The sequence below is a fragment of the Amphiura filiformis genome, chromosome 6 (genome assembly GCF_039555335.1).
Source record: "Amphiura filiformis chromosome 6, Afil_fr2py, whole genome shotgun sequence".
Classification (NCBI taxonomy): Eukaryota; Metazoa; Echinodermata; class Ophiuroidea; order Amphilepidida; family Amphiuridae; genus Amphiura; species Amphiura filiformis.
Genome location: NC_092633.1, coordinates 71,588,272 through 71,606,703, shown reverse-complemented (window position 1 = coordinate 71,606,703; position 18,432 = coordinate 71,588,272). Strand labels below are relative to the sequence as shown.

The following is an 18,432-nucleotide window of genomic DNA, read 5'->3' as shown; positions in this document are numbered from 1 at the left end:
TTAAATACTTTCAAGTTATTGGTACATTGTATTATAAATTTAATCTTGCTTTTCTTTTCTCATCTTCTCTACTCATCCTCAGCTTTATCTGATAACTGTTAACATTTCCGTATTTGATTTTATTGGCAATCTTATACCTTGTCATACTGTACCTAATATAACTCCATGGCAATCAGCATTACCATGAATACAATTTGTTTGTTGTTGGTTCTTTTCTCCAATGATGAGGTCTTCAACAGCTGCTGCTTTGACAGTTAGGTTTGGAGTGCTGAGGATTTCCTCTTGCATGTATTTGCGGTACAAATCACGGTCTATTTGGGCACGTAAACCCTGTTGAATAATTATCATAGTAAGAAACAAAATCAGACCTCAAGTGTAGAGGAACTTTTACAACTGAAGAGTGATGAAACAGTACACTATTGAGTAAACTCACTGTGTGTGGAAGCAGAAATGTGTGTAGTAGGTAGGGATGTGTGGGGGAGAGCAGGTATGACTGTGTGAAGTATTTTTATCTTTCTGATATCAGAAGAGTAAGTTTGTTACCAACGGTTACAGATACAAGATATCACATCAATTAAAGTATTTAAAAAAAAGCTTCCTTACCCACACAGCAGGTCCTTTACGTCTATTTAGTATCTTAAAATGTATACCAGCTTTGTCTGTGAACAAACAATGGAACATTTTTCAACATATATCTATCTCGGTTAATGTGAATTGTGCAGAATGTTATTAGGAAATAAACAAAGAGATAGAGGATGTAACTATTTGCAATACATAGCTTCCACCTTCCCCGTCTATGACACTGAAAGTGGGTGAAAATAACATCAATGTTTTTAAGAGCATATGAGAAACGTTATTGACATCTTTAACCCCTCCCTCTTTATCAAACTAGTGTTCGTAGGATGGTGTCGATCTTTTGGGTGACTCATCTACTGATCCATTGACCAACAAAGCAATTTAACAGATTGACTGACTGACTGATTGATTGATTGACTACATGATGTTCTATCTTACCACATATTTTGGCACATACACCATCCAAAGCATCAACCTCTCTGACCAGATGACCCTTGCCTATGCCACCAAATGATGGGTTACAAGACATCTCACCTACAAGAAATAAATTGCAATTCATGTTATATTACCAATAAACCTTAAACCAAATAAAGTTGCCATCTTGTAAACTCAATTGTCTCTGATTATTTCAACTTATTACAAATGAATCCCTATTCTTATACGATTTTTACAAATCCATCAAATTCATATAACATGGTTAACCCACTAAGTTTCACTACAATGTGTTGATCTGTTATCTGTTCATGCTGCTAACATAGACAACAAACAAAAGGGACCAGATCTAATGTATTATCCTACTCAGTCATTTGGTGTTTCATTTTAACATTTAAGAGTAACAGGTGGAAATCCCTAAAAGGAGATTGAAAAATAGAAACCAACCTCTTCATTCTTTGTTTTCTGAATTAAATACAGTTGAGGTTCCACACATTCACACACTACATTGCCAAAAATGCACTATGTGAAAGGACTGAAAATAGAATTCGTATATTAGCCGACAAAACAAAATCCTTGTTCTATGGACCAGACAAAACCAGATTTTGCATTTAGAGATGTTCCTTTTTTACCTGTATGGTAAAACAGTCAAAACCCAAGTATTACAGATTGATTTTTACTGAATATTTTTGGGGAAAAAAATTCAAATTTCTATTCAAAAAATCCTGAATGACCCATAGAACAGCGTTTTATGTTTATCGCCTTACCAATAGTTTCAATCTTGTGAGTAAGCATAAGGGTGGTTGCTCCCATTCTGGCAGCAGCAGTAGCAGCTTCACATCCTGCATGGCCTCCACCAACAACAATAACATCATAAGATTCCCCAGCCTCACTGCTCATTAATCTTGTACCATTTCTCCATGCAGTTTTCTGATGCAGTACCTTCCTGCTGGTTTTCCATGATAATGGTACATCTTTGACTCTTCTCCAATGATGCCTGAAGACAATATTGGACATGATGAAACTTTCTGAAATACATAATAATCAATAATATTACTCAAACCATGGCAAAGAAGAATTGGTCAAATGCCTGAATCATCTCAACAATCAACATTGTGCATTCAGTTTACTATGGAGATTGAGGAGACAGGTCACATATCCTTCCTTGATGTCAAAGTGCAAAGACCTGACACTAGCTTGAGTTTCTTTATACACCGAAAAAACCTATTCACGCTGGGTCATGTTTTTTTAAAACTGGGACCCAAAAAAGCATTTTTCTTTACTTTTCCAATATGGCGCCGCCCGTGAATCAATTTGGCGATGCCATCGGACACCATGTCAGTGCAGAGTAATTCACAGAGGAAGCCGACGCCGCACTTTCGCCACCTTTTTGTATTGCGCTAAGTATATGAGTTGCAACGGCCTGCTCTGACATAACACACCGATCGCCATGCAATCTACGTGTAGTAGGCCAGTGGGACAACGGAACCGCTACGTGAACGAGCTACATGTAGATACATGCATGCGAGATTGAGTCTGAGTGAGATCAGATAAGCTTATGTAATAATCCTCCATATAATAAGAAGTACCTGGATAGACAGTTCAGATACAGTTCAGATTCAAACGAAAGTGATGTGTCGACAATTATTAGCCTTAGCCTCTGTACATATCCAGTAGCTAAGTCCATGTGTTCTTTGAGTATACTGCCCTCTCCTATAAGAAATATGCCTTTTAAAAGTAGGATGCACAGACACTCAGACAGTAAGAGAGGAGTCGTCTGTTGCTATTTCGGTAGCGAGCTAGGAGTGAGCTAGCACTGTCACCAAAAAAGTGAGTTGGTAGTCGGAGTTGACAGTTAACCATGTAGGTGTTAACAAGTCTTAAAAATGGCATGATTTCTATAGGCAGAGGAAGTAACACTGAGAACTCGTCTATTAAACACTAAGGCTCGGGCCAAGATGATTTGCACATCGATCTTGAATGCCCACAGAAATAAAGTAGTGGTACATCGACAGTCTTAACTAAACTTAAGAATGTTGTCTTAACGTCTTTTGATCAAGTGTGTTTCTCCAGATCAAGAAGAACCGGACCCAGAAGGGATGTAGGCCCGTTCGCGTATTCTTAAAGGGGCCTAGGGGCATTTCGTGATCCACAGCCTCATCCCCCACTTTTCTCAACAAAAGTTGAGATTTTTATATTACTGGAAACCTCTAAATAAATTTGTTAGTAAAAGAAATAAACATGATAAGTAAACAAAGTATAATTCAATAAACTAACATGATGAATAAGATACATTTTTATTAATTGGTGGTCAAGTTATTTGAATAACTAAATAAATAAATGAAAAAAAGAAATAAATAAACATGAAAAAACCAATAAACATGCAAAGAATGGAAGAAAAAAAAAACACTTCGAAAGAAAACAACTTGAGGAAAATCAACATGAAAAAGAAATCAAAGTAATAGGCCTATAAAAACACCATTTTGAAAAACGGAAAAAGAAAATAGCACAAGCCAAAGTTTTGCATAAACTTACGGCAGTAAAAGTATAAATTGTAGTAGGCCTATATTCAGGAAAGTGACAAGAAGTAAAACAAAATGCATGCTAGGCCTATAAATCAATTAACAGAAAAATTCTTGCTTCAACATAAAGTGAAGCTTTGGCAAATCAAAATGTATAAATTGAAAATGCTAGGCCTATAGGCATAGGCCTACTTTGCGAACTTCGGCTGAAAATAAAATTAATATCGCTTTTAACACAATTTATTTTAAATTAAAAAAAGTGTCAATAGGCCTATAACGTTATCATGCAAAAATATGAAAAATAGGCCTAATTTGATCGCAAAACATGCCATCTAACCACTGAAGTAAACAAAGCAATGATATAAGTTTTGTGGGAAAACAAACAAACAAATAAAGAAAATAAAAACGTTTGAAATGAAACAAACAAATAAACCAAGAACAAGAACTGCAAATAAAACACACACAGTTGATGAGATTATTAAACATGCAGCACGAAAAGAATTAAAATATATAAAAGAGAACAATAAATAAACGAAACAAAATTAATCGGAAGTCTCACAGTTGAAATATAAATGATAAAGAATGCAAAAGCACGATAAAAAACACAAAGACGGCAGTAGGCCTACAGCTAGCCACGGACCCAGTATACAGCATGCATCAATCAATTAATTATAAAACCAACTCATTCCATTCATGAGCGTATGCAAGCAGTAAACAAGCATGATACGCGTATTTTGTCATCATCAACGCGTATTTTGTAGATATACGCGCGCGTCCCCAGAGTGTTCGAACTCATAACAGGGCTCGGTCAACGACCTTTTGGCAGTGTAGTCACCTTGAAGTTCGCCGACTGGGCACCGAGCAGGCGACGCATGGGGGCACTGGCTACGGAAGTCACTTTGATGTGACTACAAGATGTGGACCACTGTCGGAATCTACTCAGTGGTGTACATCATGAGTCGCCGATGCGGCATCGAGCAGGTAACACATCGGAGGCTAGCAGTTGTAGTCACTGCGTGATGACACTGCTGCATAATACCCTACTGCCTTGTTTCCGATGTAGTCACTCTCCTGTAGTGACTCCGTCGGCCACCATAAGGTAGGTTATTCTGGAGTGACGGCGGTAGTGACTTAAGAGTTCCAGTGCGATATAGTCACTATGTCGCCAGGAATTTTGCAGTGTAGTTTAAGTCGAACAATAGCGTGACCGGCGTGACGTAGTTTTTGGCATTGTTCCTATATGCACTTTCACCCTCCTGACAAACCAGGAGGTCGAAATCGTCCTCCTCGCCGAATACGAAAGTCAGCGTAATAGTACGGCACTATGGCTACATAATGTTTATGTACAAAATATTTCTTGCAGATTAATTCGTTTTGCAAAGATATCGTGAAATTTGAATTTTGTTCTGGTGCACCAGAACGAAATTACAACGCATTGTCTATGGAGCAGTGTTATGGTGGGTTCATAGTAAATCGGTGTGCATCGGCCGACGTCTGCCGACGTCGCTGGCGATGAACACAGACACCCAGCGATATCGTTGTGCTGCTCCATCGCCCGGCGATGATCGGTCGACGATGCGCGTACTGAGTTCGCACGGCGATGAGAGCGGCGATGAGCGGTATGAAAAGACGCCATTTTATTTGTCAGTCGCTTACTTGAAATATCAGCTAATAAATCCAAAAATGTCAACATTTCTCTATATTTATGACTTTAAACTTCGTACATATTAAGATTTGCGGACATGGACCATGTTGTGTCCTCAGTGACTCTTAAATGGTACGAGATCTGGGAAAGAAAAGGATGCCAAATCACCGTAAACAACGCACACAATTTTCGTATTGGGCTGTCATGTCATGACTGCAAATGTACACGAACATGCGAAAATGTCAAAGAAAGTAGGACACTGGTGCATTGATTGTATGCTGAGATAACCGCTTGGCAAGGTTGGTGCGATCCATCAGGAAAGAAATAATGTAATTCCCGACCCTGCAACCCCCGGGGAGATTTTGAATAATGGCCTGGCCAGAGGTTTGTAGGCCTATATAATATAAAGTTAAAAGTATATTATAATGCATGCATGTAAATGCCTAAGCCAAATGGCACCGCAGTTCGGGGAACGTTACAATACAAGCCCCGTCATTTCCCCACATTCCCGGGATTTTTATCATGTCGAATCATGGAATAGGGTCTAGTTCCGGTCATGATTTAATAATTAATTTTAATACGATATGCAACCGTGAAAATCTTCAATAGGAGGACCTAGGACCGCACGACAGGCTACAGCCATGTCATGACAGCTGCTACAAATACAATGTCAATGACATATTTTTGGCTTCACAGTGAATAGGCCTGGCACAGTGGCAGTGACAATAAAAGCAAGTCTGGACCAAAGACAGCGGCAGCCTAGCCTAGGTCTAGGCGGTCAGGCTACACAGGAAGGGCTTCGTCTTGACCAATTTATCGTTTTGTATATTAATACTATTAGGGCCCTACTATGCAGAAGCCTAGGCCAAGGGGTGGCCAGGATGGGCTCTGTCTTTTATACCCTACTTCAAGTAGTTAACATTAAAACAGAGGGAGGCTTAGGCCTGCTATTTCACTCATAATGACAAATGACATGCCATAAAATGAAGGGAAAACATAATATTAGGTAGAGTATTCTGAGTAGGCCTAGGCCTACCTTAGATTTTTAAAGACTAATTATAACCAGTAATTTTGAAAAGATGATAATATCGGCGCGGTTTGGTTAAAAAAATAATTATTCAAATCGTGTTTCTTTTCTTTTCACCAACAAGGTCAGTGACGTGACTTGAAGTGGACTGGTAGAAACCTAACTATTCTTCAGATGTGGAGGGAATGGGACCACATCTAGGGCCTACTGAGAGAACAAATAGAGTACCATGTTTTGTACCAACGTGCAACAGGAGACAGGTATGCGGTATGTAGTATAGCCATAAATGTACAACTTTATGTAAATTTAAAGGCATACATTCATATTTTGATTTTATGATGTCATATTGATGTGGTACAATCATAATATAACATGAAATACCAAATTCCACAAATTTAAGGGAGCCTTGCACTAAAAGACAATTATGATCCACATGACATGCTAAAACAATTTTCCCTCAAATTTAGCTTTGAACGTGTATGTAGAGTCATTGTGTTGAAGGCCTAAAAATGTTTGATTGGCATAACATAAAAAACACTATTTTTTTGTAAATTGTGTAAATTGAAAAAAAAAAAAAAAAATGGGATAGGTGGGGTTACGCCAGTCAAACAATTTTTTAGGCCAAAGTCAAGTCTTTAAAGCCGTGTCAAATTAATATTTTGGTTCTCGTCCCCTCCCGCCTCAATTTCTGGGATTTGTCAGATTTTTTTAGATTTTTAAAAATATATTAGACTTCGGAATATAAATAAGTTTATTTGAGAACATGGTTCATTTCCTAGACTTTTTGTGGTACTCTATGGAGTGTATCCCTCAGAATCTTACATTTTAAAAAAGCCAATAATATAAAGGGGTGTATGTTAATCCATGATAAGTAGGCCTATACTGTTGTAATATTGCAAGTATCACAATATTTCTTAAATTCTTTCATTTATTAACAGATACAAACTGGCACCTGTACCTGAACTGGCCTACAGCAACAAGTTAACACTAGAGATGGATGATATGGCCTGGATGTACTCCCCAATCAGCTCACACTACTTGAAATCACCTATACTGGCGGTTGACTATCACACCATAGTGCATTGTAATGGACCTGACTTTAGGATATAGTTGCCATTGAAGATCAAGTCATCAAGAATCCACACTGAGTCGAGTGGTGTGCCCCCTCCCAATAAGGAACCCACCATTAAACTTTATTTTTGTAAGTGGCCACTTGGCCAGGCCAGCTCGTCAGATTACTTTCATTTTATAGAAATATAAATGTACTTCAGACAAACAATTTGGCAGTATGAGGTCATTCCAGGGATAATACCAGTGCCAATGAAAAGAGTCGAGTAAAACTAAAAGATACATTCAGATTGGCCTTACTTTATGGTGGCGTTCCTCAAGGCAATGGCATTGGTCTTGTTTCATGTTTTACGGTATGATCATTGATCAACGATGCCATGGCTATTCCAAAATCCAAACCATAAAGTTTTGAAGTATGTAGTTGATTTGTTGAGGGCCTATGATGGAACCATTATCATGCAAGCCTCAGTTCCTGGATGTATCTGCATCACTTGGACTAATGAAAACAAATGGAGGCTGTTTTAAAATTCTTAGTTTTCAATGTATATTTTTAAAGCTTTGATTTGTTTGGTTTCCCCCATGCATTTTATTTAGCATAATTCAATTTTATATGTTGCTGCTCTGATGCTAAACGAAGTTTAGCTGTGTGTGTGCGGAGGTGGGGGGTGGAGGTGCAGAAAATGTTAAACTTTGTACAAAAATGTTAACCCTGGCATCTTTTTTTGGATTCCCCCAATGTGATGCCCAAGGTTTTCCCATTTAAAAATTTGACATCGGTACAAATAAATAAAAACCAAACCAAGATTTCCCCCTAGGCCCTCAAGAACCCCAAAATTTATCGGATTCCCTCAAATCCAAATATTACACAATCTGTTAAGGAGAGTCGGAGCGGTGTCTGCGCTAGCGGTGTTTGTGCTCAAATATTGAGAAAAATAAAGCCCTCACTCACGTAAGTATGGGTTAAATATCTGGCCTCATTGTAATGAGTTTTATTTTCCCCCAATGTGCATGGTTGTTTTTTTTCTGGAAGGGGAACACATATGGAACTATAAATGACCAGAGGCTTCCTTAAGTTAATTCATTTCCTATAAAATCAATGCTCCATCAAGCACAAACGTTTTCGACAATATTGGAAAACGGATAGAGAAGGTTGTCAGAAAACGTTTAAATGTCGGGTTATATAAACATTGATAAAGGGTATAAAACGTTTTTATTACTTGCAAAACACTTACTGCAACGTATTCTATCAATAATGTTATTTAAATGTTGACGAAAAGTTTGGTAAACTGTTTGCAAAAAATATTTTACAATGACGTTTTGACAACATTTTAAAATTGTTGTTGTTTTCATATAACATTTTAAAAACGTTTTTATGACCTGTATATAACCCGTTGACGAAACTTTTTGTAAACTGTTTGAAAACAATATTTTATAATGACATTTTCATTTTGACAACATTTTAAAATTGTTGTTGTATTTTCATAAACCATTAACATTTTAAAAACGTTTTTATGAAACAACAACAACATCGCCTCGAAAGCGCTCCCGTACCCGTAAGCGAAATAAGTGACCGTTCACAAACACTTGTTAGAGGGGGGGCTGATGCAAAAAAGGGGGCTATTAAAAGTTTTGACCCTCCTAAGGGGGGAGGGCTCTGAAAACTTTTTCCAGGGAAAATTGAGTCTATATGCTTTTCTATGGGGTTGACCCATAATTTTCATGTCAAAAAAAGGGGAGGGCCTGAATTTTTTGAGATCTGAAAAGGGGGAGGGGCGAAAAAGTTTCGCGATGATTTTATTTTTGCATCAGGCCCCAAGTGTTTGTGAACGGTCCCTAAACACGTGGTGTTAAATTATTCTCGTTTTATTACCACTAGTGTACATGTATGAATCTGCAATTCTAACATTTGGTTTGTTTTAATAACTGGTAAAAATAAACACAATATACATAAAATGCAATGTTTGTTTGTGTGTTTGATTGTCAGTTGCCTTTAAGGGTGGTGCAATGAATAATTATGTGTACCCAGTGGTGAATTGTAGAGGAGGGGGGAAAAGGGAGGAGGGAAGATGTTTTGGAAAGCCAAAGGGGGGGGGGCACAGATTTGTTGGCAAGCCAAAATTGGGGAGGACAGGCAATTTTTGCCACATATTTTGAGCACTATTTCGATATTACACCCTAAAGAGGTTGTGGAAACATACTGAGGAAAAGTTTTTTGTTAGATCAGTCCCAGCAAACACAAAAACACTTTCGATATCATTCGCAAAAGGTTGTCAGAAAACGTGTAAATGTCGGGTTATATAAAGGGTATAAAACATAGGCCTAATGGTATTTAAGTGTTGACAAGATATTTGGCAAAAATGTTTGCAAACAATTGTTTGCAACTCCATGTTTACAAAAAAAACACTTTGAAATATTGTTGTAGAGTGTTTTCATACATAACGTTTTATTTAAAACGTTTTCATTTATATAACCCGACATTTAATGTTATTAAAACGTTTTTAAATAAACAAAAACCCAAAATATAACTTATTTAAAACGTTTTAAAAACATTTTTGTGTTTGCTGGGGTTACAGCTATTTGGGCGTATGTAGGGCCTATGTAGTGAAGTAAAAGTTGAAATAATTCAAAATTGCATAAACAAGTCAATTTACATTGACTTAAGTCCACAAAGTACGCTACAACATATCTAAAGAGTGCACTTTATGTACAAAACAAATGTTTTTTATGTCCAAAACCTACACAGCGACCTTTTTATGCCCCCCCAAAAAAAAAAAAAACATGGGGCATTTTTATATACAAAAACTAAAAAAGAACCAAAGAAGTGGACTTTTAATGTACAAAACAAGGAAATAAGAAGGGGATAAACACCCGATGTCAACATTTGAACAGAAAAAGGTTTTTTTATTTTATTATTTTGTTTTATTGGTATACAAGAGCACAAAACATCTGCATTAAATAATGAGTTTAAGTTCAAAAATGTTTAGGCCTATGCGGTAGGTTATTATTTGTGAAATGATTCAAAGGTAATTAACTTTTAAAAAGTAAAAAAAAAAATGATTGGACTGATTTTCATTAACTAATGGATTATGATGATGGTCCAAAGGATTGAGTAAAGCAGTGATACTTTCAATTACCTTGGACAAACAATTACCCCCCCCCCCCCCCTGAAAAAAACGGAATAATAAAATAACTGACAATTCAATTTCCGGGTCAATTTCATAATAGGCCTACAAATTTCACCCATTTATATAAAACAAGATTTCTTGCTGTCTGGTCTCTATACAAAGTGATTTCACATCTTTATATATGTGTGAGTGCCAGTAGCGTATGGTACGTGAGTAAAGGTCGAAAATTGTCAAATGGGCTAAAAGTAGGCCTACAAGAAAAAGAGCATAAGCACCTTAATATCAGGGTACCAGCACCCCCACCGTGGGAAGATTTCTCACATGGGGGAAGTTTCACCCCTTTCCCCCTTGGCTGCGCCACTTGTGAGTGATGACTCTATACGGGAGTCAGTACGGTAGTTTTCCAATCGTTCTGAATTGAAAGAAATAGACCTCATTGATAATAAATATGCCTATAGACCCATGCAATGTAATTCAGGTGTGTTTTTGTTTACACGTGCTTTTGTTTACAAAATACAGCACACAACAGGTCAAAGGTTAAATAATTCGCGAATTTGATTGGTTATCGCCGCGTCGTCGCCGTGAAAAGTTGAACTTTTTTCAACTCGGCAAAGACGTCGCCGCGACGTCTGCCGATGGACAGCGATGCCAAATCTCATCGCTGTGACGTCACTCAAAGACAGTAGAACGACGTCGGCCGATGTCGGTAGACGTCTGCAGACGGAAAAAGACGTAGTATGAACCCACCATAATACACATACGGTATCATGCATAACTCACAAACGCAAAATCGGAATCAACTGAAATTTTGGATATAGGCTTTTTTCGTGGATATGTACTGAAAATTGTCATAAAAAGAGGATGCTAGGATCACGAAACACTCCTTTAATAAACATAATAAATATAATAAATATACTTCTACTTCCCCACGACAGGTGGATTCCCACACCACCACATTGGGTTCGTATATTTTAATGCACTCGGTGTTTCTACCGTCCCGGCTCAAACCAGGCTCAAACGATTCTAGAAGTTTTTCTCACAAGCCCCGCCTACTTTTCCTGCCTTCTCGGCGACCCGGAAGTAACGTTTTCCATTGGTTTGTGTGGTGCAAAATGAGGAAATTACCAATATTTGGCAACGAATTACAGGAATTCCAGTCGTAGATCTCGACTGAAATCGATATAGTAGGTAAATAACACTTTCATTTATGTAATATCAAAAATTGTAGGAGATCTACTACCAGTTTGGTAGAAAATCGAGTTGAAATGTGGGCATGTTTTTGGTATAATGGTCAATTGAATTGACAGGTTCGTATTAAACTCAATGGGAATCTCAAGCTTTCGGCTAGGCTAAATTTTAGTCTCGGCATTATACAACAATATTTTGTAAATTTTTCTCGTAAATCAACTCGTCCATGTGTGGTATACACTCTCTTATTCCATTTAAATAGTTAAGAATGGAAATTTTGGCCTTACGAGCGTAACAATTACGAGGTATTTGTCCGCGGTTGCTGATTTGGTTTCCTTCTCCAGTAGTGCAAGACTGTGGAATTCGGCAATGTCGAGATAGTATTTTCACGAGTTCATACCCTAAAATGCACTTTATCACTGAGTGTCTCCCAACGAGTGTTTGTTTATTAATATCAAATGTCTTCATTACAAAAGAAAACGTCCAAACCTGTTAATTTAGATTTTAGTTTTAGAATTTCCACACATAAGGGGCTGGCATTTTCTTCGGAAAGGGGGGGGGGGTCCCAAATATGTCGGTGACCGGAGAAATGTATGACTCCCCCCCCCTATCGTGGGCAAAATTTTTTTACGACCCCCTAAATTGGGTCGAAAAATTTTATGACCCCCCCCCCCTTCCACATACACAGACTCAAGACAAACTAAGGCGCGGCACGCACCAAAACTTTATAGTGAAGAAAGTGCCATGGAGCGTGTTCAATTTTTTATTGTAAGTGTAAATAAAGTGCGTTATGCTAAACATTTTGCATAGATTGTACGCATATTTCGATTGTGAAGTCACCAGCCCTTAATAATTCTATAACCCCCTATTTTGGGTGTTAACAAAATTATAACCACCCCTATTTTTAGTCTGAAAATTCTATGACCCCTGTATTTTTGGGACCCCTTCCAAGAAAATGCCAGCCCCATAACCACCTTCAAAATACAAAACACTGATTTGTTTACCTCTGATGAAGTATGTATTTATACATATTTTTAAAACTGCATTTAGGGGTTGTGCAATAATTATGAGCTCCGCCCATATCGAAAAAACACAACTTTGCGGATACCTATCCGCTACTCACCGGTAAGCACCGCTGAAATGACATGCAAATTAGGTAGATACCGGTAAGCACCGATACCTTTTAGTGGATGCCTCCATGGTATCTGGTCACTTGTGAATAGCCATCGGGTAAGTACCAGATAAGTATCGGTGCCTATCGGGTGCCTACATGGTATTGTGAATAGCCATCGGGTAAGTACCGGATAAGTATCGGGTGCCTATCGGATGCCTCCATGGTATTGTGAATAGCAATGGGATAAGCACCGGGTGCCTTTCGGGTGCCTTTTGTGAAAAACTTTTGAGAACCCTTAGTGGACGCTTACCGGATAACTATCCGATGGCTTTTTTTGGAGACCACCGGATAAGTACCCGATGTCATTTGGCACATTACAATTGGCATCAATGGTTTTCAACAAACCGCACTCGCGGTCGGAATATATTTAGGGGCTGTGCAATAATTATGATGATTTTCGAACGGCTCGCCAAAAATCGCTTGCCCCCCCCTTCTCGTCCTGCCAAAAATCGCTTGCCCCCCCTCTCGGTCCGCTAAAAATACTTTGACCCCCCCTTGTGCATGCCAAGTTTTGGGATCCCAATTTACAAACCTTAAATGGTGTAGACTGTAGATACATGTTGTGAGCGCAGCCAGCAGGAAAATTTGCATATTTAAGCGTTTCCGTACTGTTTTCTTTGAAAGGTGCCCCATGAATGTGTGCCAAAATCGCATGTCCCCCCCTCTTGGATGGCCAAAATTGCTTCCCCCCCCTTCGGCTCACCAAAATTTCTTGCCCCCCCCCAATTTTTCCCTCCCCCCAGGGCTCATAATTATTGCACAGCCCCTTAGACAACATTCTTGTGGAAGTTCATTCATGTAAATGAGGCAATACATTGATTGAGTATAAGGGGCTGTGCAATAACTATGAGCCCCCTTCTCGGGTAAAATTTCTGATCGGCTCGCCAAAAATTGCTTGCCCATCCATCCCGCCCGCTAAAATTGTTTGCTCCCCTCTCGCCAGCCAAAAATCTTTGCCCCCCCTTTACACATGCCAAATTTTTGGATCCCAATTTGCAAACTTTAATTGGTCTAGATATATGTTATGAAAGCGATGCGAGCAAGAAAATTTGCATATTAAAGCGCTTCCGTGCACGGGTTTTCCTAAGCCGTTTTTTTAAAAGGCGCGCCCATGAATGTGTGCCAAAATTGCTTGCCCCCCCCTCGGATGGCCAAAATTGCTTGCCCCGCCTTTCGACTCGCCAAAAATTTCTTGCCCCCCCCAATTTTACCCTCCCCAGGGCTCATAATTATTGCACACCCCCTTACATGGATCCCGGACATGGATACAACAAACTGACGAACATGTGAGCTTTATTATCATGTGCAGTTTTTACTGTAATACAGTACATAGGAATTTACTTTAACACAAAATCTGTAAAACACAATGAATTCCTGAACACTAAATGATTTTGAGTCCCAAGCATAAATTGTACAGTATATACATGTAATGACATGATAACACAAAGTAAAATGCAAAACTAAAATCCAATTAGGCCTGTGCAATTTTGTTTTAAACAATGTTTCAGAGTCCTATAGGGGAAGGTGGGGCATAACGGAACACTTAACTTCGAGGATGCTCTGTGACGTCACCATAAGTAATATGACTGTAAAAATTATATGTTCAGTTAAAGATTGTATTAAGCTTTAATATACCATTAACCAATATAACTTGAATCTTACAATTTTTTATAAAATGAAGAAATATTTTCAAAAAATAAAACCGCTTTGCCCCACTATCGGGCAAAACGGAACCCCCTATGGGGCAAAACGGCACCCTGGGTGTAAACTTATATCAGCAGTTCCATCGGTAGGCCCTAGGCCTATTTATATGTATGCCTATATTCAGTTACAATAAAGTGGGCCTACCATCTCTGTGGAGTGAGCGCGGCCGATATTAATGAAGTAAAATTTCCGCACATTAAACATCTACATATCTTACGTCAGACAGGTTGTAATTTTTTGACTCGATCTTGCTCGGATGTCAGTAGATTGTTTCAGATCAAATTTTTGTTGTAAATCTCATGTGGCTATACTTGTGTTCCTCAATATAATTTGCATAGACGACAGTATTGCCAAGGCCTATTTTCCCTTAGGTCCGTTTTGCCCCGGGGGTCCGTTATGCCCCACCTTCCCCTAAGTGCCAACCTGGGCCCAGAGGTACTACTTTGTGGCATTGTACCATTATACCTCCGATCCCCAACCTAAGCTTTTAGACATGTATCAGTAATTATGCCAATGATATGAATCCAATTTGCAGTGGCTAGAAGCAAGGTTATCACAGAAAACTAATTTTGGATACTTGCAAGTGCATACTGCAAAATTCAGCAGCCTGTGCACATGCACATGCAGTTGATAAGCTTATAACATTTACTGCTTGAAATGCAACTCTGCAAATCTTAAATTTACCTGTGCATCTACATGTGTATATATAGTCATTGTAGTCATCTGTAGTATAAAATTCTCCATAAAGAATGAATGATTTGTGTAAAGAGACCAAAACACCACCATCAAGAGAACAGCTTGTTGCATGAATCCAACAGCAAATTTGAAATGGCAGTTGGTGATCATGTGACCTTAGCGGATACCTTTTGGATGCCTCCTTTTATTGACTAAGTTAGTGGATACCTTTTGGATGCCTCCTTTTATTGACTAAGTTAGTGGATAGCTTTCGGATGCCTCCTTTTTCTTGACTAAGTTAGCGGGTGCCCTTTCGGATGCCTCCCTTTTATTGACTAAGTTAGCGGGTGCCTTTTTGGATATCTTGTTAAGGTACCGGATACCTACCCGGTAGCTCCCACCTCTGACTTTGAGGCATCTGAAAACTAATCCGCTAGCGGGTGCCATCGGATGTCTTTAAAAATGACATCCACAAGGTATCGGATACCTTGCGGATCAGCACCGGGTAGGCATCCGCTACCTTATTTTTTTTTGATATGGGCGGGGGTAAAATTTCCAAATGGCTCGCCAAAAATTGCCAAAAAATATTTACCCCCCCCCCCCTCCTTTTGCACATGCCAAACTTTTGGGATCCCAATTTGCAAACCTTAAAATGGTCTATAGGCCTTCAGGAAAATTGGCATATTTAAGCATTTCCGTACGGGTTTCCTAAGCCTTGTTAGATCGATTTATTTCAAAGGCGCCCCAAGAATATGTGCCAAAAATCATATGCCCCCCCTCTCAGCTTCGGGGTCTGAAATCTTTTTCAGGGCCCCACTTTCAGACCTAATATTAATTTCAGGGCCCCTTTCTGGCCATGATTAATGAATGTCAACCCTATAGAAAATAGTGTAAATTAATGTTCTACAAGAAAAAATTAAGGTGACATTTTTAAAGCCCCCCCCCCGGCAATTTTTCTTTGGGCATTAGGCCCCCCCTGTTACAAGTGTTTGTGAACGTTCCCAAATATGACACCTAAATGAACCCTGTGGTGTGCGACCGACTGGGGGTTAATAATTTGCCCCATAAATGAAATCACTCAGTGCTGAATGACACCGCACCACAGGGGGGGTTCAGGGTAACATTCTCCAGTGACTGAAACTAGACTTTCGCAATCAAGAGAACAGTTACATGTAGCTGATGGGGTAAATCTGCCACCACCACCAAAGGGGACTGGGGAAATGCTGATTTTTATTGAAGAATGTGTTCATTTGGGAAAGTGTGAGTGGGGGCAAGGATTTCAAACGAAGCTGCTGTAACAGCCCCATGCTGGAGGTCAGTGTCCGAAATAAGGAAAATATGGAGGTTGTCCCGAGGACAACTAAAGCATGAATTCTGCTTGTCCTCAAAACATTTTGGTTGTCCCCAAAACATATAAGTCATGTATTTGAGTACAAAGAATCCAAATAGTGGTTGTCCAGGGGATAAGTACATAGCTCAATATGGTTGTCCCCAGTGATTTTTGGACAAGAGGACAAGAGGATAAGTGCTTATTTCGATCACTGCTGGAGGTATTGTGCCACTGTCCCAGCTCTACCCTAACAAATTTTCTAAAATCCTATTTTCCTTTTCAGACCCCCGGTTCAGCCCTGCCAAAAGATGAGAGCTACTGTACAAGTAACAACCAACTGCCAGTCACCATTGACCAATGCCCCTGTGAGCCATTCCATGTCGCTTTTTGCAGCAGAGGCAGACAAAACAAAGGACTGAAAGAACGGAGTTCAGAAACGCACTTCACTATGTTGCTAATTGAAGAACAATACTAGTATTAAAAGTCGGGACTCATAAATTAGGTGTAATGGAATGTGTAAAAAAATATTCAGATCTAGTATTAGAAATATTCAATCTAGACAGATTGGAATATAATTTAATTCAATTTTAATTTAAGGGATTAAAAATTGCTTAGATTGATTTTTAACCCCTTAAATTAAAATCAAATTAGATTGAATCGAATTGGATTTTAAAAAATCAAAGCGATTTAAAAAATCGAATTAGATTGAATGTTTCTAATTAGAGAATAAAGGTATTGTTTTAGCCGCTGTAGTGCATCTATCGTCTCATTATTATTTTAAGCAAAAAATAATGATGTTGCATGCTATATAAGATGATAGATGCACGACAGCTGCTAAAAACAATACCTTTATTCTCATTCTTAAACACTTCAATTCAAATAAAAATATCAAAAGAATTACAAATTTTAATCAAATTAAATCCTACATTTTGCAAGGAATTATACCTAGGGCTTAAAATCGATCAGTCCCGTTGTTGCTATACCTCAATTGGTTCAAATAGCGAGTACGCCTATCGCGTCGATGCATTATCGCAGCTGTCCCGTGTGATATCATGTCGTATCACACGGGTAAGAACCAATAAGATTGCAGGAACATTCTCAAGTGTTTAAGAATAGATTAGAATTCAGTTAAATTTCATTTAAATGTTTTAATCCAATTTTGGACTTGTCTCTGATTACAATCACTAGTAGACTGATTGAGGAATTTGTAGGAACGTATACTGGATATCTTCTTCCATCACACAATAGTAGAGGCTAGTAAAAAATTCCCATCATTTATTCTCTATTTAGTAGGTGTGATGAACTATTTTGGTTTGATTGTTTATTGATGCCAAACACAAGCAAACACAGAACTTCATACTGTTTTAATAGTGCTTTTTATTTTTTTAAATTTCTTACAAATCTCAAAATAAACAGTGATCAAAACTACATACAGGCAGTATTCACAATGCTTTCTTGTTGCGTTTTTTTAAAAAAAAAAAAAAAATAACTTTAGTAATGAATTGCAAGTACAAAAAGATCATTTGTTTGTCTATTGGCAGAAACTAGTCTTTTGGGAAGGCTTGTGTGCAGGCCTCAATTTCAATGTGTTTTTTTTGGGGGGCCTTGAAAATGGGTGCCCCCCAAAAAAAAACACATTGAAATTCGAGGCCTGCACACAAGCCTTCCCAATTTCCCAAAAGACTAGCAAGGGCACCAAGGCCAACAAGTGATGAAGAATGCCTTGAAAATGACAAAGATATGGGGTACCAAGGCCGAAACTGAAATAGGGCAGGCAATGGCCTTGGTAGCCTCACTGCAATTCAAGCCCTACTTTATGGTACTTTCACAAAAGACTAGCATTGACTGACACCTGCCAATGCTAGTCTTCATGAAAGAAATAGTTTGTCTGCCAATAATAAAGCATTTACAAGTCGAAGATTTAGGACCAGAAGGCCCTATCTGCAATAGCTGCCAGGTGTCATAT

At 38.6% G+C, this 18,432-nt stretch overlaps 1 protein-coding gene across 1 annotated transcript in view; it reads right to left on the bottom strand.

The window, feature by feature from the left end:
• The window catches only part of LOC140155970 (protein MTO1 homolog, mitochondrial-like), a 33,925-nt gene that overhangs the window by 12,149 nt on the left and 3,344 nt on the right, over positions 1-18,432 (bottom strand). Inside the window, exons 2-5 of the mRNA XM_072179011.1 lie at positions 1,776-2,036; positions 1,015-1,110; positions 604-659; positions 153-330 (exon numbers count right to left, since the gene is read on the bottom strand). Of these exons, the coding sequence (XP_072035112.1) occupies positions 153-330; positions 604-659; positions 1,015-1,110; positions 1,776-2,025 (580 nt within the window). The 5' untranslated portion in view covers positions 2,026-2,036. The remainder of the gene's footprint in view (positions 1-152; positions 331-603; positions 660-1,014; positions 1,111-1,775; positions 2,037-18,432) is intronic.